At 38.3% G+C, this 25,214-nt stretch overlaps 1 protein-coding gene across 1 annotated transcript in view; it reads left to right on the top strand.

Moving 5' to 3' along the window:
- The window catches only part of LOC132295240 (ubiquitin receptor RAD23c-like), a 30,150-nt gene extending 4,936 nt beyond the window's left edge, over positions 1–25,214 (top strand). The window contains exons 3-10 of the mRNA XM_059793420.1: positions 1,648–2,187; positions 2,318–2,492; positions 5,039–5,186; positions 5,258–5,325; positions 5,413–5,460; positions 5,568–5,677; positions 5,758–5,836; positions 24,727–25,214. Coding sequence (XP_059649403.1) covers positions 2,087–2,187; positions 2,318–2,492; positions 5,039–5,186; positions 5,258–5,325; positions 5,413–5,460; positions 5,568–5,677; positions 5,758–5,836; positions 24,727–24,843 — 846 coding nt within the window. The 5' untranslated portion in view covers positions 1,648–2,086 and the 3' untranslated portion in view covers positions 24,844–25,214. The remainder of the gene's footprint in view (positions 1–1,647; positions 2,188–2,317; positions 2,493–5,038; positions 5,187–5,257; positions 5,326–5,412; positions 5,461–5,567; positions 5,678–5,757; positions 5,837–24,726) is intronic.

The following is a 25,214-nucleotide window of genomic DNA, read 5'->3' as shown; positions in this document are numbered from 1 at the left end:
TTTCAGACTTTGCAATGGCGGGAGTCTCGTGCACAAGGTTAGCCCTTTTTCTTTTAGTGGAGGACGGTGTAATTAAAGCAAATGTCAGGGAGGTCAATGTAATTTTCTTAAAATATATAAATTTGAATAAAATATTATAATATTTCGAAAATTAAAATCAACAATCTTCATGTGAGTTCCAATAAAACCAAAGTATTTTTTCTCTGATGTATTTCTTCAAACTATTATAAGATAATGTAAAAAAATTGTTTTTAAAAACGAGACAGTAAAAATAGAAAAAGAAAGAAAAATAGAAAATAATCTAAAAGTTTAGGAATTAAAATTTACAATCTTCATGTTAATTTTACTCTATGAAGCACGAACATGCCTAAAAGAGCAATGAATCCGTGTCGGACACTGACATGCGCCGGACACGCCAAAAAACGTGTCCGAATATTTGTTTATGTTCTTGAATATCTGGACACGCTTCGGACACGCGTCCGACATGCCATGGATACATGTTTGACACACGTGTTCCTTTGCGATTTTTAAGAAAGTTTTAGAAATAATGTTGAGTTGAAGTATAAATATTGGAAATTGTTTGATAACTTTCTGCAATATGATGGTAATTACATAATTACTTAAAAGTTTTGTTTTATAAAACAATTTTATATTCAAACAATTAGATATTTATCCTTATATTTTTGTTCAAGGTTCGAACTCTTGGACAATCATCTTTGACTCTCTTGTTCTCCCACCAACCTAGCTTCGCTACCGGAGAATGGTCTCTCTCTATCTCTTCTCTTTTCTCTCTTCTTCTTCATCCTCCTGTTTTCTTTCTTCTTATTCTTCACAATTCCTAGATACTGCTTTATTTCCTTTTCACAATAAATTTCTTTTTGTGTTTATTTTTCCTTTTTCCTCTATTCCCCACGAACTTTTTTCTCTTCTATGGATTCTTACCTTTATTTTTAAGTAAGGCCTAATTCTTATTCTACCAAAACCATAATCCTCTTTTTTCCTTTGTTTCTTTTTTTTTTTTTTTTTTTTTTTTTTCCCCTCTTTCTTAACCCTCTTTTTACCATTCTTTCTTTTCTTTTTCCCAGCAAAATACAAATTTTTTTTTTTTTTTTTCATTGTGAGGTTGTAAACAAATATTACTCTTAGGAGTGAAATTCTTCATAAGTAGGCTTTGGTTGTCAGTAAGATGAGATGGTTTGGCAAATAGTGGGACAAGGTGAATTGTGTCTTGTTGAATTGGTGGAATGAAATTATTCATAATTGGCCTTTGGTTGTCAGTAAGATGAGATGGTTTGGCAAATTGTGGGACAAGGTGAATTGTGGCTTCAATTTTGTTTACACTATTGGGAAATGATTTGTTTCTTGGGTCAAAGAGAATGTATCTTTTACATTAATTTTAATCTTAATCTTATTCCATCTCTAGTTTCTGCATTTCATCCATTGACATGCCAAACTGTTCTATAGAACTTTTAATTGCACAAGAAAATGTACATGTATTTATATTATGTTTTATATAATTGAGGTTGAATTGTAGTTCCATGCCTTTTCATTTCTTATCATTTCTTTCAGTCTGCGTAAAAGTTGTCTTCTTTTTTTGTTTTGGGAGTTTGTTTTAAGGTGGTTCTAACAGTTCTCTCTGCCATATAGGCACCACAGAGACATGCTCAAGCTCCTAGTTCAACTCCAGCATCAGCTGATCCTCAACCTCCTGTAACTATATTGGCATCGTGAGTTCAAGTTTCGCATGGCATTGATATGCTATATTTTGTCGCTTTCTGTCCTTTGGTTTGTGTTGGATAATAGTGTAATTAATGATAGAGTTGTGGTCATCTTGTAAATAAGCTATACTTGTACATAAATATATCTATCTATCTATCTATATAAATATCTCAGATTTTTAGGGTTCTCTGTAATTCTGAGAACACCACAAAACACCTTTCTCTCTCTACCTCTCAACATGGTATCGGAGCCAAAAGTAATTGAAAACACGTGCTGGAACAAAAAGGCGGCCTTACGTGAGGGGGCGTGTTAGAGGATATAAATAATAAAGTTACATCCTCTCTAACAGCTTAAGCTTTTATAGTAGATGGCTGTCAACAGTTTGCGATATGCATATTTATTCCTACTTCACAGTCCTACACCCACTCTTGCGCCTGCAGCATCTCCTGCTTCTTCTGTTGTTGCTGGGTGAGTATTTTCTTCTTTCAGTTAACTTGTGGTTGGTACGCCCTTCAATCTGATATTGTCCGTGTTTACTCTATTTGGATAGCTCCTGAATTTGTTTCTTATTAATATCCAATTATGTCTATTCAACCAGATCAGAGCCGGTCTATGGTCAAACAGCATCAAACCTGGTTGCAGGAATCATCCTTGAGGGAGCAATCCTGCAAATTCTTGATATGGGTGGAGGGACTTGGGATAGGGATATTGTTCTTCGTGCCCTTCTTGCTGCTTACAACAACCCCAAGAGAGCTGTTGAATATTTATATTCTGTAAGTATGTTCACTTTTACTTGATTTATTTGTGTTTCAATCATTCACCTGGGAAGTGCAGTTTGGCTGGACTTCCGTTGGAGAGATGCATTGTCTCATTAGAGTTAGATTACAGCTTACTTGGTGGATGGTTCCTACATGTTCTCTATTACTTGTTGGAAGTTTATAGAAAATGAAGGTCCACTTTGTTTTGTCAGGGAATAATTTCCAGGGGGCGGCATGAGTATGTCATATGATTCCGTGTATTCCATATGCGTTAGCATATGATTGGACTTTGTCATTTATGCTGTATTGTCCTGCTATGTTTGCGAACTTATCCTTTCATAGTAAGAGCTCCTGTTTTGCCAACCAAGTGGTGGATGTGAATCTGAAAATATTAGCATGGCATTTCACTCGAATTGTCTCTGCTGTATTTGATTCAATAGCTTGAAAATTTATGAATGATAAGAAATTCTTTTGTCTTCATTGGATGATCCAGGGAGAGATCACGATCCATTATCCTGAATCTATTTATCATTGCTCTATATGTATCAGTTGCATGAAGTATTAAGGTTGTAAACATAGGACATACAACATGAGGGGGGAGATATTTGTTTGCATATTTTTAGGCTAATATTTTCTTTCTTTCAATATTTTTTTTTTTTTTTTTTTTTTTTTGTGTGTGTGTGTTTTTGGGGGGTTGAAAAACACTCATGACCTACTGTCCTAGTGGAGACTTGGACCATCAACTTCCTCTTTAGGGGAGGTGGAGGAGGTACCACTTAAGTTAATGCTCGACTGAGGCTTAGTGACTTGTACTACATATTTGCATGTCTGTGTCTTCTATATACTCCTGTAGTCGGAGTGGTGGTTGGTGAATCTGAAGATGTAGTGGCAGAGCATTATATACCCTTTTTTCTTCTTGCATGTATATTCTTTGCATGAAGTGTTACCAGAGAGAATCACATTTTTGAAAATTGAAGTAATCTCTCTCTACCACTCAAAATCTATGTTACATGTACTCTTTAAAAGTATGTGAAGTCCCGTGTCAGACACACATTGGGTATGGGATATGTGTCTGATTCTTTTGTTTGGACATGCACCTAAACAATATGTATCCAATAATTCAATGTTATTATATTATTACCTCAAAATGAGTGAAATGCCTATATTGAACATTAAGTTACAAAAATACATTATTTTACTCTAGAAAATGAAATAAAAAGATTAATTAAAATGAATATTTGTTAGTGTCCATGTGTCATTCTATTTGGAGATGTGACATGTATGACATGGGGATGAACCAAACATGCCCTATATATATGTCTCTAAAATCCATAACTCCATCTTCTACCTCTTGCTTGATCTGATCGACTACTGAACCTAACCAATTATCTCTCTCTACGTAGTTCAAATTTTGTCTTGATTGGCAACTCGATTATGGCCCGGGTCGGTTAAGTATTCGGCTAACTCGCCCTTGGCTATCAGAGCCTCCACTTGCATACCCATAGCCACCACACGTAGCTGAGTCCATGTAACATAGCTCAAAATACACTCCATCATCACCTCTCTTGCTAAGTTGATAAATACTTCTGTTTGTATATCTTCTTTGCATTCTATTAGTTAGAACTTTTACTTGGTTTATTCTTCATGGGAAGATTTTTCTTATCTACTTTTTTTTTTTCTTTTTCTTTTTCCCAGAGATATGTCATTGGTCTTGCATGATGAGTGAGCAATGATGAATTCATTTTAAGATTATCTTAAAAGAGAGGAATTTAAATTTCTTTTAGTTTAGGAGGAGGTGGCAGATTATTGTAAATTGGTGTTGTATGTGCATAAAGAGTGAGGAGTCGGTGAACCATCTCTTTTTGCGCTGCACTGTGGGACTTGATGTCTGGGCCATGTTCTTTTCTATCTTTTACGGTCGGCACAATAGAAGCTTGGAGAGGGTGTATAGTGGAAACTGGATAGCCAAGCTCATGATGCTTTGAGGCCACATCCTTTTGTTTATGGTGGGGGTTGTGGCGAGACAGCAATTTGTCTTCTTTTGATGGGGAGGAAACTCCAATTTGGTATCTCAAATATACTACTCTGACTTCTTTATTCTTTGGGGTTAACGGGCAAAGTTGTAAATCTGTGGGAGATCTTTGGAGTTTGTAGATAGCTTAAGAGTATAGCTATTCCCTTTTGTAAGATTTGTTCCTTGCGCGCAGTCCCCCCTTGAGCTATTTTTAATGAAATGTTACTTGTCAAAAAAAAAAAAAAAAAAAAACTTATTTTAGTTTATTATTTTCTTTTGTCTTCCCCTGTGTGTATGTGGGTGTGGTAGGTGGATATGGTGGGACTGATAATTGAGTTTAGTATTTCCCTTCTCTTTTTCTTTTCTAGTTCATCAAATATTAACACATCACTTCTTTTTCTTGGTCATCTACTTCACAAGAGAGAGAAACAAGAATTATTATTATTATTAATTATATGTATGGTTTATAGCTCCTTTTGACTTCTTGAAGAAAGAAATTGAACTATTTGGGTCTTTACGTGCAACGATTCTATATTATCTATATCAGGGTATACCTGAGCAAGCTGAGGTTCCACGTCTGGTCCAATCCGAGGATAGCAGGCAGGCTGCAAATCCTCCAATTCAGCCTCCACAACCAGCACCTGTTCCTTCAAGTGGACCCAATGCAAATCCGTTGGATCTATTTCCCCAAGTAGGTGTTTGTGGTCACGTTCAACTATTTTTGTCATGACATCTTTGGCAATGGACTTGTATTTTCTGGCAATAGGGCCATCCACCATGGGTTCGAGTGCTGCTGGTGCAGGCACCCTAGATTTTTTACGCAACAGTCAACAGGTATGCATATGTATCTGTGTGTGTCATATTAGGCAACATTATGTTTGTATTCTACTATATTACTCATTATTTGTTTGTTTGCTTCAGTTCCAAGCCTTGCAAGCTATGGTGCAGGCCAATCCACAAATCTTGCAGGTTCTTCACTACTATTCTCCAACCTATTTATTACTTTGTTGTGTTTAACACTTACACACACACACACATTGGTTAAAGGGCCTCTATCACTCTCTTCTTGTTGACAGCCAATGCTTCAGGAGTTAGGGAAACAGAATCCTAACCTGATTAGGCTTATTCAAGAGCATCAGGCTGATTTCCTTCGTCTCATCAATGAGCCTGTTGAAGATGGAGGAGGGTATGTTCCTAATTTGCATGTTTCCTGAACTAATAATAATGAATGTTCACCATGCTAATTTACTGGTATTGTGGTATCAGGAACATATTGGGGCAGCTTGCTTCGGTCATGCCCGAGGAATTAACTGTAACACCTGAGGAACAAGAAGCCGTAGAACGTGTAAGTTATGCCCATTCCAAACTTTATTTTGGGTTTGGATGAGCACACTAAGGTTTTTATTGGCAGAGTTTACATAAAATATATGTGATACCCCTCGATTCTAGAGCCACGGGTGATCAAATCCGAACACAGATCCGAGGGATACCAGACAATTAATATGTAACTAAGCATAGAATACTAAAATGAAATAAGATTAAAATAATAAGCTGAAAAGAATTCTAATTATAAAACCCTCAAAATTTATAAATTAATATAAATTCCAAACTTTCTAATATCTGTACAACTCGGGAATCCATTTAGTGGACCCTTATCCAAATCCCACACTGAAAAGGAAACAACTGTAATAAAATCTAAAGCGAAACATAGAAAGCAGTCCTACGTAGTCGGAGGAGTGAGTGACTGTATCTGCTCTGCATGATCAAGCTCTAACCCTGGAAGTGACGAACACCTCAAAAATAAGGGAGTGGGTCAGGCCCACATGCAGGTTCTATCCTAGTACAATCCATACAGAAACCCAATACGCAGATACATTCTAGATAGCTCAACAATAACTAAAGTAGTCCATATAGAATATAAGTACACACTATAGGACGCTCGCTAGACTATAGTGTAGTCTCAGCTTGAATAGAAGGTAACATGCAAATCGCACGTAACGTGGTCATGTATGCCTAGACCTACTAGGGAACAACAACTATGTCCAGTTTATCCATCCTAGGCGATATACGCACCCTAGCCATGATCCTGAGATTCAAGCTCATATCACAGCACCATAAAGATATATATATATATATATATATATAAAATCCGTTCAAGGTATGACATTCAAATGGTTATTGACCTGCCATATATATAAGTAGGACTTAACTTTTATAGTTAATCCACCTTACATCAGAATAGGTAGGACTTAGTGTTTTGAACTAATCCATCCCCAGAATAGGTAGGCCTTAGTGTTTTGAACTAAACCATCCCTAATATGCCACCGTCCCATACCGGTGCATAGACATACATATAAGTAGGACTTAACTTTTATAGTTAATCCAACTTATTCCAGGATAGGTAGGACTTAGTGTTTTGAATTAATCCGTCCCTAGTATGCTACCGTCCCATACCGGTGCATACACACACAACCAATCCAACAATTGACAAAACAGTACAAGCAGTTCATCAATTATAGTCCAGAACCATATAATAATAATCAGAATCGTTACTGAACACATTATAGTGAAATTCTTAAACGTAAATTTCATAGCAATCCATAAATCCAACAATTGATGCAATCTAAACTGTTAAAACATCAATTTAACTCCATATAAGCATACTATAGTTTCAATTAATCAATTATGCTTATTTCAGTGCTTAAACATGATTAATACTGTTTAATCATACAAACACAAAATGCTAGCATTATAGTAAGCAAATAAATCCTCCAAACAGTCCAGAAATTGATACCGTTTTTAATAAATTAAATATCAATTTAATCCAAACCAAGCCTAGTTAATTGCCGGTATTCCATCACCCTTATAACACTGTTGAAATATGATTAAATATTATTAAATCATATGCGAAAGATTTGGTAAGTTTCAGTAAGCAAACAACTTAACAAAATAGTGCTCAATATGTAGGCCTTTCTTTATCTTCATGTTGCTTCATTCTTTAATACACTAATGTGATAATGCTTCCTAATATTTTCATAAGTCCATCACAATTAATTACATCCTTCGGTGCAATTTAAACGGATTACAAATACTTCGGACAGCCCAAACAACCCTTAAAAAGACCAAAACTGTGCATTTCGGGCGAGAGCAGGTTCTTATAAGTTGAGAGCTTGCTCCATTAACTTGGGAGCCTGCTCTAAGGAGTTGGGAGCAGGCTCCATACTCCTTGGAGCCGGCTCCATCAATGAGGGAGCTGGCTCCCTCCTTTTGGGAGCCTGCTCTCTCACTCCCTGAAGCCGTCCCTGAAGCCGTTATATGTTTTTTGCTTCGTCTTCTTCGCCTCCGGCTATACTCAGGGCCTCTGTAATGTTTTACATACTTGTTCTAGTGTTCATTCAACGTCCCAGATTAATTATAAGACATCGACATGCATCAACGATCTCAATTAAACAAAGCGTAAACTCAAAGACAGCAAAAACCAGTTAACAGAACTTTAAGAATTTGCAAACCAGTTTAATTCAACGAGTTTAAATATAGTTTAAACATGCATAAAAGATTTGTTTTAACATTAATTAAACCCCTGGAGTCTACTTAGGCATGCACAGAACACAGGTTTAGGGGAAAGAGTTAGAACAGAGACTTGCCTACTGCTTTCACCGACCACTGTTGCTCCTAGTTCAACCCACGAGCAAGCTAATTCCCCTCCTTGGTTCAGTCTTAGTCTAAGCCAAACCGTAATCTTCCTTTCTCTATTTCTCTCTGTTTCTCTCTGTCTCTCTGTATGCGTGAACAGGGTTTACAAACCCTTGGCAGACGTATAAAGGTATATATATAGGCTTATACAAATACCAACCCTAATTGTAATTATATTGAGAGATGGAAAGGAAAACTAACCTACTTACATAACCAAATCGGCTACATCCGTGAAGAAAATAAAACCCTAAAATTATTAAAACATTTAATTCACTAATCCACATAAGCATATAACAAGGAAAACAAATAAATTTTTTTTTTTTTGACAAGTAATAATTGAAATAAAAAAGGCGTTCAAGAGGGGAACGCATCCCTTATACAAAAGTGGAACTAGGGATTAAGATCCCAAAGAAGCCAAAAAAATAATTAAATCTTCGGAAGAAGAACAGGACTTCCTCTTCACATAACTGAAAAGAGAGCGTATGATTCTTTCCCTTCGAATATTCTATTATTCCTCTCCTTCCAAATGCATCACCAAACACAATGTGGTACAACTCTCCAATAATCGCGAACAACGCTACTCACACGGCATCTTCTCCATATACAAATCAAATCCTTAGGATAACGAGGCATAATCCAATGCATATGAAACAGACAAAAGATACGATTCCAACAATCCGTCGCTATAGGGCAATGTATTAGAATGTGAGCAACTGACTCACCATCTTGTTTGCACAAACAACACCAATTAACAAGAGAATTGCCCCTTTTCCTTAGATTATCAATCGTAAGCATCTTACCCCAAACAGCGGTCCAAACAAAGAATGCCACTCTAGTTGGAGCCATAGAACGCCAAATAGTCTTCCATGGAAAATCAACAATATCGAAATCAGAAAGACATAAGAATAAGGAACGAACTTCAAAGCGACCATGGGAAGAGGGAATCCATGTCATGACATCACTACCTCTGCCTCCTTTCGATACAACAAATCCATGAAAAGACATACCTCATCCACCTCCCAATCCTGAAAAGAGCGTCAAAATTGCACGTCCCACGTAATCCCTCTACTATCAAGTTGATAATAGTTGGCTACGTAGGCAAGTCTATCAACTGCAATACTGTATAACCTGGGAAATAAACGAGATAAAGGCTGGTCTCCACACCAAAGATCCTCCCAAAAGCGTACACATCTGCCATTATGAACTTTGAATCTGATATGAGTAGAAAAAGCATCCCATCCGTTCCTTATGAATTTCCACGCCCCAACTCCTCCCACTAGAGAAACCGGATGAGTAGACCAACCACCACTCTCTTCCCCATATCGACATGAAACTAACCGTAGTCACGGGCGATGCCTTTCCCTTCCATACCTCCACAGCCATTTACCCAGAAGAGCTTGGTTAAAAGGGATGGTGTCTTCTGATACCAAGACCACCAAACTTCATTGGCTTGCAAACTTGTTCCCAATTGACAAGGTGATACTTAAATTCATCACATCTTCCACCCCAAAGGAAATCCCTTTGAATTTTTTCGATCCTATCAGCAACAAAGCATGGAATTTGGAACATAGATAAAAAATAAGTAGGAAGGCTCGATAAAGTGCTCTTTATAAGCGTAACTTTCCCTCCCTTAGACAAGTATTGCTTTTTCCATCCCGCTAATCTCTTCGCATACCTATCAATCACAGGGTCCCAACACCCCATTGTTCCAATGGAAACCCTAAAGGCAAGCCCAAATACTGAATTGGAAAAGAACTCACCCTACACCCAAGGACTTCCGCTAAAGAAGAAATATCTTGAACATCTCCAATTGGCACAAGCACACTTTTAGCCACATTAACTTTCAGACTAGAGACACCCTGAAAGTAGACCAAAATGCACCTCAAATATCTAAGCTGAGACATATTAGCATCACAAAAAACCAGGGTGTCGTCTGCAAAAAGTAAATGAGAGACCTCCATCTAATGAACAGGATCTCTTCCCACCATAAAGCCCTTGATAAGATCAAGATCCTCTGCTCTTCGCATAAGTTTGCTTAAGCCCTCCATAACAATAAGAAAGAGGAAAGATGACAGGGGATCTCCTTGTCTTAAACCCCGATAGCACCCAAAGAAACCAGCAGGAGACCCGTTCACAAGAACAGAGAATTTGACTGACGAAAGGCATGTCTCAATTCATTTCCTCCATTTACTTCCAAACCCCATTCTCTGAAACAAATAAAGCAGGAAATTCTAATTCACATGATCATATGCTTTCTCAATGTCAAGTTTGCACAAAACTCCAGGAACTCTACTTCTCAATCTGGAATCCACACATTCACCTGCAATAAGAACTGAATCAAGAATTTGTCGTCCTCCAACAAAAGCATTCTGGGAATCTGAAATAATCCCATCCATCACTCCCCTTAACCTAAGAGCAAGGACCTTAGCCAGAAGCTTGTAGATACAACCCACTAAGCTGATAGGACGAAAGTCTTTAATGTCAGAAGCACCTCCCTTCTTAGGGATAAGGGCAATGAAAGTTGCATTAAACGACTTCTCAAAAGCACCAATAGAATAAAACTCCTAAAAAGTGCCCATGACATCATTTTTCACAACTGTCCAACTTTCCAAAAGAAACCGCACAGTGAACCCATCTGGCCCCGGAGCTTTGTCCCCATTACAACTAGATAAGGCCTTTAGAATTTATTCTTCAGTAAAAGGAATCTCAAGCCCTTCCCTATCGATCTCAGAAATGGCCTTGAAATGAAGACCATCAAGTTTGGGTCTCCAAACAAGCGGTTCAGTATAAAGCTTCTAATAAAAAGAAGCAATCCCATTACGCACATCTTCCTCCTTCCACATCTCTACACCTTTTACCCGAATACGTCCTATGTGATTACTTCTTCTATGAGCGTTAACGAGTCTGTGAAAAAATTTTGTGTTGCGATCTCCCTCTTTTAACCAAAGAGCCCGAGATTTTTGTCGCCAAGGTATATCCTCCATACTAGCAATCTCTGCAAAAGCTGCCTGACAAGAAGCTCTCCTAGAACGCAAGAACTCCACATCCCCACCCGCCTCTTCAAGGCGATCAATCTCATAAAAATCAGCAAGGACTCTACTATTCCTCCATTTAAGATTCCCAAAAACGTCTTTATTCCACTTTTTAAGATCGAATTTGAGAGCCTTCAACTTTGTAGTTAACATGAAGCTAGATGAGCCTATGACAACAACTCCCTCCCACTAAGACTGAACTTTCCCTTGGAAGTCCTCCGCTCTTAGCCACATATTCTCAAATCGAAACGGAGACCTTTGAGAACTCAAACCTCCACAATCTAAGACCAAAGGAACATGATCAGAAATGACTCGAGCTAAAACTGCTTGAACGACATCCGGGAATTTTTCTTCCCACACCCCAAAAATCAAAAAACGATCCAGCCTTGAAAAAGTGACTGGTCCCTGCCATTAGACCATGTATAGGTTGCGCCTTGCATAGGTAAATCGATAAGAAGATGCTTGTCAATGAAATCAGAAAACTGATCCATTTCAGACGACCTCCTACCCCCTGTGGACCTCTCTAATGGGAATCTAACAGAATTGAAGTCCCCACCCAAGCACTAAGGAAGAAACCACATTTCTTGAGCATTATTAAGCTCCTCCCAGAAAAAAGGCCGATCAATATCAACAACTGGTCCATAGACCCCAGTGAAAACCCAACTGAAATTGTCCTCTTCCAACTTGAACTTGCGAGACACTGAGAATCTTCCCACCCACACATCCAGCCGTGACACCCATCTACAATCCCACATAATTAAGATACCGCCCAAAGTACCTGTAGCATTCAAAACCTCCCATTCTACAAACCTTCCTCCCCACAAACTCCTAACCACCCCATCCGTAATGGATGCCAACTTTGTTTCTTGCAAACATACAACATGGCCCCCCCACTTCCTTAAAGCAACCTTAACCACCCTCCTTTTATTCGGGTCGTTGAGACCACGAACATTCCAAGAAATATTTTGTAGCTTCATTAAAAACCAGATAAGATAATCTCCCCACCTCCTTTCTTCGCGCTCCGACTCCTAGTCCTTCCCCTCTCTTTCACCACCCCCTTCTTTCCTTCATAATTGACTTCAGAGATCAGATTCTTGATCTCCTGTGTCCCTTTCCAGGATGATAAAGGCTTCGCGCTCACTACTTCTTCAGTCACAGCAACCTCTCTGCCTTCCACTATAGCTTGAAGAATGGAAAGTGTCTGGTTACTGTTTCCCTCTGAAGAAACACCTAGCAACTCACTAGCAGCTCCTATGTTTTCAATCATCCAATCCTTACCCAAATCAACATTTGTTATTGAACAACCAGATCTCTCAATTGCCAAAGGTTCCTCCTCTATCACTTCAGAAAAATCATTCTCCATCCAAGGTACAAACTCGTTAGAACAGACTTCTTGGATAGAAACCAAATCAGTAGCCACCTCCTCATCACAAGCCCTTCCAAAATCAAAAGGCTCTGAAAACGAGTCAGAATCAGTACAGTCTCCCAGTCCACTGCTCAAGTAACTAACCAATTTTTTCTCCTCTTCCCCAACAGATGATGTACAATTAAAACCTTTTAAAGCAACATAAAGGCAAAGTTCTTTGAGCAGAGCCATGGTTGACTCATTAGACAACTGAAAGTGAAGGTCTCTTTCAACTCGAACCAAGACCCCATCTGATGAGTCCTGAACTTCACAATTGAGTGAATTTGTTTGGCCTGAAGTGACAATTTCGCTGGCAGTCGTCTCTGTAATCAGCCCAAACTCTTCAGCAGGGGCCAAAGGCACATCAATCATAACACAACTCTTCTCCATTGACATCTCAACATCGCCCCTCACCTCTCCAGAAAGGGAGGAAGAAGAAGAAGGTGCGTTAAGGGAGCTCTGAGAATGAGAAACAGAGGACATACCTGGGTCAGTGGAGGTCCATTTTTGTTTATCTTTCCTCGACCATCTATAAACATGGTTGCTTCTGTGTGAATCCCGAAATGAAAGTCTAGAGCTGTTTCCCATTATCCGAGATGTAGCTGGAGGGGGCTTGATTAAAGCATCAGCACAACATTGTAGATGACGAGCTCCAGAATTTCATCCACCTCCTCTTCTCTGGTGAGCTCCAGAATTTCACAGAGGGAACATGAGGAAGACAATCTTGTATATGAATTGGTTTGGTGGCTGGACTGGGTTTTGTATTAAAAAAAGAAGCTGATTTCTTATCATTGGCCCCCAATGAACCAATCTTTTTAAGTCTTCAAATGGCCCAAGGACTTGGGCAAATGTGGGTTGGGCTCATCATTTAGGAAAGAAATGGATAGCTTATTGTTGGGCCTCCACATAACATTCCTTTTAAGTGAAGCTTGTGGTCCATAAGAACCTAAAGGCCCATTGTTCAACCTAGAAGAAAGAGGCCCATACTTACGCCCATTTGATTCTGCTGTATGAAAGGCCCTCGTGAAGCACGTGGTTGAATACCATCAAGGCGATCAAGACGAGGATTTGAAAAGCGTGGAAAACGGGCGTTATGCGTACACCTTGGAAATCTATCAACCACACTCGCTTCTGGCGCATCGGCGAACGCTCTTCGTTTTCCTTGAGAACTCAATTGAGCCTGCAAATGCCGATGACGCCCGCCGTTGAATTCTCTATCAAACGGGAGGAAAGAGGCCTCACCAGACCCATAATAGGATTTTGGAAGAATGCAAGGTGAGGTTTTCTCAATCAACCTGATCTTGAATGCTACTCGTTGGTCTTCAACAAAAACAAACTTCGGCACCACAGCTCCGGCGGAAACAAGAATGAGAACTCGTTCGCCTCTTGCTTGATCATCCGCTTCCACTCCTCTAAACCCACCGCAGAGGTCACCAATAGCTACAAACAGTTTGTGACACCAGAGATGGAGGAGCAATCTGAACAACACCACCCTTCGTAACCTGTCACGATCAACCACGGCTGAGCAACCCACCTCGAAATCCCATTTGTCGATGTGTAAGGAAGCTTCACCCCATCTCTTCCTCCCCACATGCAAAACTCTACAAGCTTCGGCCTCCGATGGTAGACGGAACAAGAACAGGCCGTCAGGTAGGGTTGAGACTTTTACTCCACACGAGATCTGCCAAGATATCGTTGCCCACTCCTCAATCCTCTTAATGCACCCCACATCATGATCAAATCGACCAAGCAGACAAGATTTCAGTATATATTCACGTTTTGCAATGCTCTGACGATCAACCCTAAGGATCACATCTCTATCAATTGAACAACTTTGGATCTTCCCGTGAAAATTGAGACATGGTAGGGTCGCTACTTTGAGATACGAACGTAGCATGATCTGTCAAAACCAAAAGAGAAAAGAAAGAGAACGATAAACGCCGGAGTAGAAGACTTCGGCGTCAAAAGAGAAAAGAAAAGTTGAGAGGAAAGTCAAACATTAGTCATAAAAGCACATTAATTATGAGGGAGACTTACTAGGCATTGATAAACTTTATATGAACTATGCAGATGAAATTTGAGAATCTTTGTCATAATCACCATTAAGGAAAACAAATAATTAAAACAAAAAATTAAACAATACATTTAAATAAAATAAAGAATACAATTAATTCAATTCAAAAGAACAAGTACAATTAAATAAACACCTAAATAAAATAATTCATTTAAATAACATAATTCACAATTAATTCAAATAAACAATTAAATAATTAAAAAAAAAAAATGCAATTAAACAATACTTAAAATGCCGAGACTATCTTTTTAAAATTAGAGGTATTACATTCTTCCCCCTTAACAAAATGAATTCCGTCCTCGGAATTCGCTCTTACCTTCTTCCATTATGTTAGGAAACTGCGAGCGAATGACATCCTCTCGTTCTTAAGTAGACTCAGCCTCATTGTGATGACTAGACTGAACATGCACTAAAGGGATAACCTTATTACGAAGGATTTGATCCCGACGGTCGACAATACGACACGGTGACTCCAAATATGTTGCATCTGGCGTCAACTCGATCTCCCTAACATTGATATGCTGATACCGATCCTCATCTGAATCTCCAATGCACGAGTACGACGATCTGCGTAACTCTTCTGCCGACTCTGGGCAGTGCGCATGCGATCCCTAATATGAGCAATCTTCTCAGAGGTATCCTTAATGAACTCGGGATCCAAAAATCTGTTCTCGCCAACCTCCATTCAACAAGCAGGCAACCGACACGGTCGGCCGTACAATGCCTCAAATGGAGCCATACCAATAGTCTTCTAGAAACTATTGTTATATGCAAACTCCACAAGTGGCAAATAATCCTCCCAATGGCCCTTGCAATCAAGAACACACGAACGAAGCATATCCTCCACGATCTGATTAACCCTTTCAGTCTGTCCATCAGTTTGAGGATGATAAGTAGTGCTAAGATGCAACTCTGTACCCAAAGCCTGGTGAAATCTCTTCTAAAATTCTGACACAAAGCTCGAATCCCTGTCCGATATAATAGACAACAGCATGTCGTGCAGTTTTACAATCTCTGCAATGTAAAGTCTCGCCAACTGCTCCAAAGTGAAGTTAGTGCAAATAAGCAAGAAATGAGTTGATTTAGTTAATCTATCAACGATGACTCAAATGGAATTGTGATTCCTAAAGGAATTAGGCAATCCTCCATAAAATCCATAAAAATGTTCTCTCATTTCCACTCTGGTACAGGTAGTGGCTGTAGAGCTCCTGGCAGTCGTTGATGATCAATCTAGACCATCTGACAAGTATTACATCGAGAGACAAAAAAAATAGCAATGTCCTTTTTCATACCTGCCCACCAAGACTGCCGCTTCATATCCTGATACATCTTGTCTCCACCTGGATGAACAGAAAACTCAGAGTAGTGAGTCTCAGTCATTACATCCTTCGTCAAATCATCAGCAAAAGGTACCACCAACCGTCCCTTGTATCTCAAACCTCCATCAGCCCCAACATAGTAAAATGGGACCTCCCCAGAAGTTATCTTTGCAATTTTGTCAATGCACTGCTGATCCGTGAGCTGTGCCTTCAAAACTTTGTGATTAATAGAAGGCGTAACTACCATGCAAGCCATAAAAGCATCCGACCTTCCTAGAAGTTATCTTTGCAATTTTGTCAATGCACTGCTGATCCGTGAGCTGAGCCTTCAAAACTTTGTGAATAATAGAAGGCGTAACTACCATGCAAGCCATAAAAGCATCCGACAAAGCATCCACCGTCTTCAAAGCATTCCACTTAGTAGTAAATAGAGCAGAAAGACTAGCAACAGGTCGGCGACGGAGTGCATCTGCCACCACATTCACTTTCCCTGGATGGTACTGTATAGAGAAATGATTGTCTTTCACAAACTCTAACCATCGGCGCTGTCTCATATTCAGCTCCCGCTGAGTGAATAAATACTGCGGACTCTTGTGATCACTAAATAATTTGAAGGATTCTCCCAACAGATAATGCCTCCAAATGCGTAAAGCAAAGACTACAGCTGCCAATTCCAAATCATGTGTTGGATAATTAAGCTTATGAGGCTTAAGTTTCTGAGATCCATACGAAATTGGTCGCTCCTCCTGCATCAAAACACATCCAAGACCCTGCAAAGAAGCATCTGTGTAGACAAGATACTCAATCCCGCTCTGTGGAGTAGACAGAACCGGTGCAGAAGTCAACTTGCGCTTTAGCTCATCAAAAGCTTTCTGACAGTGTTCATTCCACACGAACCGTACTCCTTTCTTAGTTAGATAAGTGAGCGGTCTTATTATCTTCGAGAACCCCTGGATGAACTTACGATAATATCCTGCCAATCTGAGGAAACTCTGAATCTCAGTAGGTGAAGTAGGCTGTCCCCACTCAACCACTGCTGAAACCGTGGCTGGATTTACCGTTATTCCCCTTTCTGACACCACGTGACCCAGAAATTTCACTTCCCGCTGCCAAAATTCACACTTCTCGAACTTGGCATATAACTGGTGCTCACGAAGCGTCTGCAAGACTATGTGAAGATGTCTAGCATGATCGTCCTCTGACTTTGAACAAATCAAAATGTCATCTATAAAGACAATGACAACCTGATCTAAATAAATCTTGAAAATTCTGTTCATTAAGTCCATAAAGACTACAGATCAATCTTAGAAAAATACGTAGCTTCCTTCAATCGATCGAAAAGATCATCAATCCTCGGCAAAAGATACTTATTTCAAATAGTACCCTTGTTCAACTCCCTATAATCTATATACAGGCGAAACGAACCATCCTTCTTCTTTACAAACAACACTGGTGCTCCCCAGGGTGAAGTACTCCTGCGAATAAAACCCTGGCTGAGTAACTGCTGAATCTGACCCCTCAGCTCTCGCATCTCTACTGGTGCCAACCTGTATGCTGCTCCAGCAATAGGCACAGCGCCTGGAGCTAAGTCAACCCCAAAGTCTATCTCGCGACTAGGTGGCAACCCTGGAATCTCCTGAAATACATTCGGAAAGTCCTGTACAATTGACATACTATCCAATGATACAGTAATCCCTTCTTCCGTTTCCTCCTCCATATGTAACAAAGAAGTGCTAGCAACTCCGTTAGAACGTGGCATAGCGACGACTTACCTATCCTGTCTGGGTATGGTGAACACAATAATCCTATCAAAACATTTAACTTGGGCATGGTAGTGAAATAACCAATCCATCCCAAGTAACACCGCATAAATGTGCATGTCCAGGACCAATAGTTTGGCTAGAAATCTGAGTCTACCATTATCTAGTGTCACAGACCCATCACTCTCATGTAAAATGGCAACATCGCCTAAAAGTGTAAAAACACCATGAGATCTATCAACATACTTGTGTCCACTAAACTACAAAACCCAAAACTCCTGAATACTCCGTAGAGCAAAACACATAAGGTAATACAAAATGCTCTGAAATCTACTCACTTTTAGATTATCGCTCCATCTTGGGAATTCTTCCCTCGAAATCAAAGTTACCTTATTAATTTACACAAGTTCTTTTACAAACTCCCTGGCAATCGTCCCGTCTCAACACAATGGACTTACAAGCAAATATTCGTTTGCCTGTCCAAAAACTAATTACCCCACTGTGATAATCATTTATTATCGTGACAATCACATTCCAAAATAAGTTATTAAAACCATTTATGAATAAATCATTAAAATGTTATCATAAATCATAATAGAGATAGCCAAAACCACTAGTTCACTTTATTAAGAACTTCTTTAAACCATTAACGGTCAAAAGAATAATTGTAAAATATTCTTTAACACACTACCAGTGTACGTGATTAAATCCGTACCACACTTTTATTAATATCTCCACTACTACTAGTAATTAAAATTACTCTTAAAAGAGCTATTCTCCTTGTGATTCGGTATCCTCCTGCTTGAACAGCCCGATATCCCTCTGTTTAGGACACTACCTGGAAGTGTGACCAGACTCTCCACAGGTATAGCAAGTACCTCTAAAAGTACCAAATGGCCTCCTCTGCTGGTTAGACTGTAGCAGATCCCGTCCTGCTTGTGGTCCTCCATTCTGCTGTCTCTGAGCTAACCCAGGACATTGGTTGGATGTATGCCTATCCTCTCCGCAGCCAAAACAATGAACCTTGACCATATTCTGCACCACTGGTACTGCTTCGAGTGTTCGCTAAACGTGTGACTGATTCTGAAGTGCAGTTGTTACGCTTGCAGCTACAGCCTGAGCAATGATGTAAACCAATGGAGGAGAAAACTCTGGATTCCTGCCTTGATTATAGCCCCGATCCTGAGACCCCTGAGTCTGCTGTACATCCTCCTGCTCAGTGCGCAACTGACCTCCTTCCCCCTGCTCCTTCTCCTGAAGCCTAGGCAGTTGTTGCTCTTCCTCCATTTGCCGACGCCATAGGCGATCTTGCTGCCTACGTGCCGCTCTCCTTTGTCAACTGTTTCCTTGCATGTTCTGTCATCTTCTAGCGTTAACCATACTTTTAACATAGAAAGACAGACATCAATACGAGTTAAACGGACCGTAAATGAATTCAACGAATCCTATACTTAAAGCTCTAAACAAGAGAATACACTACGCGGAAGTCTTATACGATAGAATCCTAGAGATACTTGAACCTGGAATGCTCTGATACCAACTGTGATACCCCTCGATTCTAGAACCACGGGTGATCAAGTCCGAGTACAGATTCAAGGGATACAGACAATTAATATGTAACGAAGCACAGAATATTAAAATGAAATAAGAATAAAATAATAAGCTGAAAAGAATTCTAATTATAAAATCCTCAAAATTTATAAATTAATATAAATTCCAAACTTTCTAATATCTGTACAACTCGGGAATCCATCTAATGGACCCCTATCCAAATCCCACACTGAAAAGGAAACAACTGCAATAAAATCTAAAGCGAAACATAGAAAGCAGTCCTACGTAGTCGGAGGAGTGAGTGACTGTGTCTGCTCTGCACGATCAAGCTCTAACCCTGGAAGTGACGAACACCTGAAAAATAAGGGAGTGGGTTAGGCCCACAGGTAAGTCCTATCCTACTACAATCCATACAGAAACCCAATACGCAGATACATCCTAGATAGCTCAACAATAATTAAAGTAGTCTATATAGATATAAGAACACACTATAGGACGCTCACTAGACTATAGTGTAATCTCAGCCTGAATAGAAGGTAACATGCAAATCGCACGTAACGTGGTCGTGTATACCTAGACCTACCAAGGAACAACAACTATGTCCAGTTATCCATCCTAGGCGATATACGCACCCTAACTATGATCCTGAGACTAAAGCTCATATCACGGCACCATAAAGATATATATAAAAAATCAGTTCAAGGTATGACATTCAAATGTTTATTGACCTGTCATATATATAAGTAGGACTTAACTTTTATAGTTAATCCACCTTACATCAGAATAGGTAGGATTAGTGTTTTGAACTAATCCATCCCCATAATAGGTAGGTCTTAGTGTTTTCAACTAAGCCATCCTTAATATGTCACTGTCCCATACTGGTGCATATACATACATATAAGTAGGATTTAACTTTTATAGTTAATCCAACTTATTCCAGGATAGGTAGGATTTAGTGTTTTGAACTAATCCGTCCCTAGTATGCCATCGTCCCATACTGGTGCATACACACACAACCAATCCAACAATTGACAAAGCAGTACAAGCAGTTCATCAATTATAATCCAGAACCATATATTAATAATCAGAATCGTTACTGAACACATTATAGTGAAATTCTTAAACGTAAATTTCATAACAATCCATAAATCCAACAATTGATGCAATCTAAATCGTTAAAACATCAATTAACTCCATATAAGCATACTACAGTTTCAGTTAATCAATTATGCTTGTTTCAGTGCTTAAACATGATTAATACTGTTTAATCATACATACACAAAATGCTAGCATTATAGTAAGCAAATAAATCCTTCAAACAGTCCAGAAATTGATACCGTTTTAATAAATTAAATATCAATTTAATCCAAACCAAGCCTAGTTAATTGCCGGTATTCCATCACCCTTATAACACTGTTGAAATATGATTAAATATTATTAAATCATATGCGAAAAATTTGATAAGTTTCAGTAAGCAAACAACTTAACAAAACAGTGCTCAACATGTAGGCCTTTCTTTATCTTCATGTTGCTTCTTTCTTTAATACGCTAATGTGATAATGCTTCCTAATATTTTCATAGGTCCATCACAATTAATTACATCCTTCAGTGCAATTTAAATGGATTAAAAATACTCCGGACAGCCCAAACAGCCCCTAAAAAGACCAAAACTGTGCGTTTCGGGCGAGAGCAGGCTCTCATAAGTTGAGAGCCTTCTCCATTAACTTGGGAGCTTGCTCTAAGGAGTTGGGATTAGGCTCCATACTCCTTGGAGCCGGCTCCATCAATGAGGGAGCTGGCTCCGTCCTTTTGGGAGCCTGCTCTCTCACTCCCTGAAGCCGTTATGTGTTTTTGCTTCGTCTTCCTCGCCTCCGGCTATACTCAGGGCCTCTGTAATGTTTTACATACTTGTTCTAGTGTTCATTCAACGTCCCAGATTAATTATAAGACATCGACATACATTAACGATCTCAATTAAATAAAGTGTAAACTCAAAGACAGCAAAAACCAGTTAACAGAATTTTAAGAATTTGCAAACCAGTTTAATTCAACGAGTTTAAATACAGTTTAAACATGCATAAAAGATTTGTTTTAGCATTAATTAAACCCCTGGAGTCTACTTAGGCATGCACATAATACAGGTTTAGGGGAAAAAGTTAGAACAGAGACTTGCCTTTAGGTTTCCGTTCAAAACCTTAAACCGTCGTCTTTAATAATTCCGGCGACCTTACTGCTTTCACCGACCACTGTTGCTCCTAGTTCAACCCACGAGCAAGCCAATTTCCTCTCCTTGGTTCAGTCTTAGTCTAAGCCAAACCCTAATCTTCCTCTCTCTATTTCTCTCTGTTTCTCTCTGTCTCTCTGTATGCGTGAACAGGATTTATAAACCCTTGGCAGACGTATAAAGGTATATATATAGGCTTATACAAATACTAACCCTAATTCTAATTATATTGAGAGAAGGAAAGAAAAACTAACCTACTTACATAACCAAGTCGGCTACATCCGTGAAGAAAATAAAACCCTAAAACTATTAAAACATTTAATTCACTAATCAACATAAGCATATATCAAGGAAAACAAATAATTAAAACAAACAATTAAACAAAACATTTAAATAAAATAAAGAATACAATTAATTCAATTCAAAAGAACAACAAGTACAATTAAATAAACACCTAAATAAAACAATTCATTTAAATAACTTAATTTACAATTAATTCAAATAAACAAGCAAATAAACAATTAAATAAGTAAAAAAAAAAATACAATTAAACAATACTTAAAATGTCGAGACTATCATTTTAAAATTAGGGGTATTACAATATATGAGTTCCTTTGGCTTCACTTGACTGCTATTCTTCACATACTTTACAATCCTGTAGTAGTGAACTGTCACCTCGTTGGATAATGATTTCTCCTTGCCATGAGCTCAGCCTACTTTTGGTACATTGGAATGGAATGGCCATTCCAAATTTTCATCCCCTTTCTCATGTTTGGTAGGCCACAACTTGTCTTAAATGAACTAGGGTGTGTGTTGGGTGCGGGTATTTATCCACGCGTAGGACGTATCAAATTTTGGAACAAAAAGACAGATGAATAGTACTAAATATTCATAGTTTAAGATTTTATTTTATGTTTTAGAGTAAAATAATGTATTTAGATAATATAGTGTTAAGTTGAGGGGTTTGACATTTTCACTTGTTTTGAAATAATAATGTAATATAATTTAATTATTGGTTAAGTTTTTTTAGATACATATCCAAGTAAAAGTATTAGACACACATCCCCATATCCATGTCCAAGTATTGTGTGTCTGCGTACTTCATTTACTTTTGAATTAGCACTGCCATAAATGTTGGAATGATCATTTCTCTTCAACAGTTTATAAATACGCATTCATTCTATCAGAGAATCAAAGTAATAGTCATATAAGATATATTAAGACCAAAATGTGCTCACGCAATTATTAAATATAACATTAATATATGATATAATATGTATTATCCCCCTTTTTTTTGCAGAAACCACCAAAATTGAACTGATCGTTTGAGATCTAACGTCAAGTAGGGATTGCGTATCACATGACTGGGCAAAATTTTAAAATGACGTAATTGGCTCTCATTCTTGATTGTTAACCCCCCTGAACTATAAAATATATACGGAATGTCTATATTTGCAGTAAATTTATAAACCCCTATTTTACAAACCCTAATCACCATTCAACTCTGTGTGTGTGTGTGTGTTTATGTACAACACAACCAAGCAATGCTATGAGTCTGTGTTAACGATTTCCCAGTGTAGGTTTGCGCTTTTTTAAGCCGTTTCTTTTTTAAAAGACCCAATCATTTTGTCAATCTTCTTCACTTCTTCGTTTTAGAAACTGTATTCTCAAGCTCTAGTTCTTCATCAATGGCGTCAACCTGTATAATCAAAATCTCAAGGGTATATTTAATCACCTTGAACATACATACATACATACATACTCTCTCCTCTCAACCTCAATGGAGCCCTCAAACTTAGTACATTGATTCCAACCCTGTTAGGTCTTTAATCAAGGTGTCATGTTTCTTTCTTTATAGAAAGCAGAACATCGGGAAAACTGAAGTCCTTCTTCATGAGCTTAGCATAGAGAGCGTTTTCCAATTCTTAAAGAATTCTAATATTTGGGTGAAAATAAGTTTCAAAGGCTAGATTAAATAGCTCAAGGTAAAAAGAATCCAAGAAGATGATAAGACCAAATTAGATAGAAGGCATTGTAAATGCCAAATCTTTGAAGCAAGTAATGAGAGCATATATTCATATACATATGTGTGTGTGTGTGTGTGTGTGAGATAGAGAGAGAGAGAGGATCAAAACGATTGGGTCAATCTTGGATTCTTCAATCCCCTTTAGTGACTTCTGGTAAAAATTCTAAAACAGAATTTGAAGGAAGTTGAAAAAATGGGGAACAGTAGAGCTAGCTATGGTGCCTTTCACAGTGACTGGGCTTAGAGAGTGAGCTTCGTATAGTTGAAGTCTAAAGTGTTTGTTGGGCGTGAGATTTAGCGATATAACCGAATGCTTTTAACTCTAATTTCAATTTTATGGTTAACACCTCTTTGACGTCATGTCCTTGTGAATTATCATATATTTGATATCATATTATAACTTGTATTATTTCTAATTAGATAATTAAAATATATGTCACTCTATTTAATTTAATTTTTCTAAAAAATGGTAATTTGGAAAAGTTAATTTAAATCCCATTATATTCTGACCTTTGAACTAGTCTCTATTGAAACACGGGAATAGGAATGATTACGTTATTCCATGATTGCAACCAAACAATGGAATGAGAATGACCATTCCATAAACTTTGAAGTTAGTTTTTGACCAAATTTGAGGAATTGTTAGAAGTTTATCATGGGGAGTCTCTTATGTCAAATTTAAGTCCGTATAGTCTTAATTGTGAACATAGTGCTGGTGTGAATGTTAAATAATGCTGCATTTGGTGACGTGAAATTATTCTTGTTGAAATTGTGGATAAATTTAAAATATGTTTTTTCTCCAAGTGCAATTCTAAACCATGGATGTTTCCAAATGTATCATAAGAATAACTGGATATTTATTCTATCTATATGTGCTTTAAATTACCATTGTAGGTTAAAGTGATTCTCTCTTTATCTTGGATTTGGATGTAGATTATAGGTTGTAGTCCTGAATTCAAGATGGATCATCTTTCCTCTCAACTTGGATTTGAAATTTGTTGCATTTTTATGCTTTGTGATATTTCAGGTTCAGCTTCAAGGAATATACCTGTTGTGGGTAGCAGTTGTCATTAGTTAAATAAGATAGTGTTGGTGTAAAATTCTCATCACTAATGGTGTTTATTCCCCCCCCCCCCCCTCTTCTTTTCCAGCTTGAAGCAATGGGGTTTGATCGAGCAATTGTTCTGGAGGCGTTCTTTGCCTGTAACAAGAATGAAGAATTGGCGGCCAACTACCTTTTAGATCGCATGAATGAATTTGAGGATTGATGTTAAGAGTAACTTTGGAACAATTTCTTCTCTCTCTCTCTCACACTTTCATCCGGTATTTTCTTTCTTCCCTTTCCCTGATTTCTCTCTTTCTTATTGCATACGCTCCATCCACAACACTTCGCTTTGGGAGTCCTATAATCTTGGCTGCTCGAGAGGACATGAAATGTGAAAAAGCTACTCTTATCATGTTTTCACCCTCTTCTTTTTGTATCTCTGCCTTATTAGGATTCTATACAGTAGTTCTATACATAACACTCTTGCCAGTTTGTTTGTTTACGTGCTATGCTTGAACATTTGAGTGTTTAGGCACATGCCATTAACAAATTGCGATTATTCTCAGTGTATACACAAGTATGTTGAAATGGTAA

This window comes from Cornus florida, unplaced genomic scaffold (genome assembly GCF_030987335.1).
Source record: "Cornus florida cultivar Cherokee Brave unplaced genomic scaffold, ASM3098733v1 CherokeeBrave_3.0.0_Hap2_Chr02, whole genome shotgun sequence".
NCBI lineage: Eukaryota > Viridiplantae > Streptophyta > Magnoliopsida > Cornales > Cornaceae > Cornus > Cornus florida.
The sequence above is the reverse complement of the archived record's forward strand: the minus strand, read 5'-3'. Positions and strand labels throughout refer to the sequence as shown.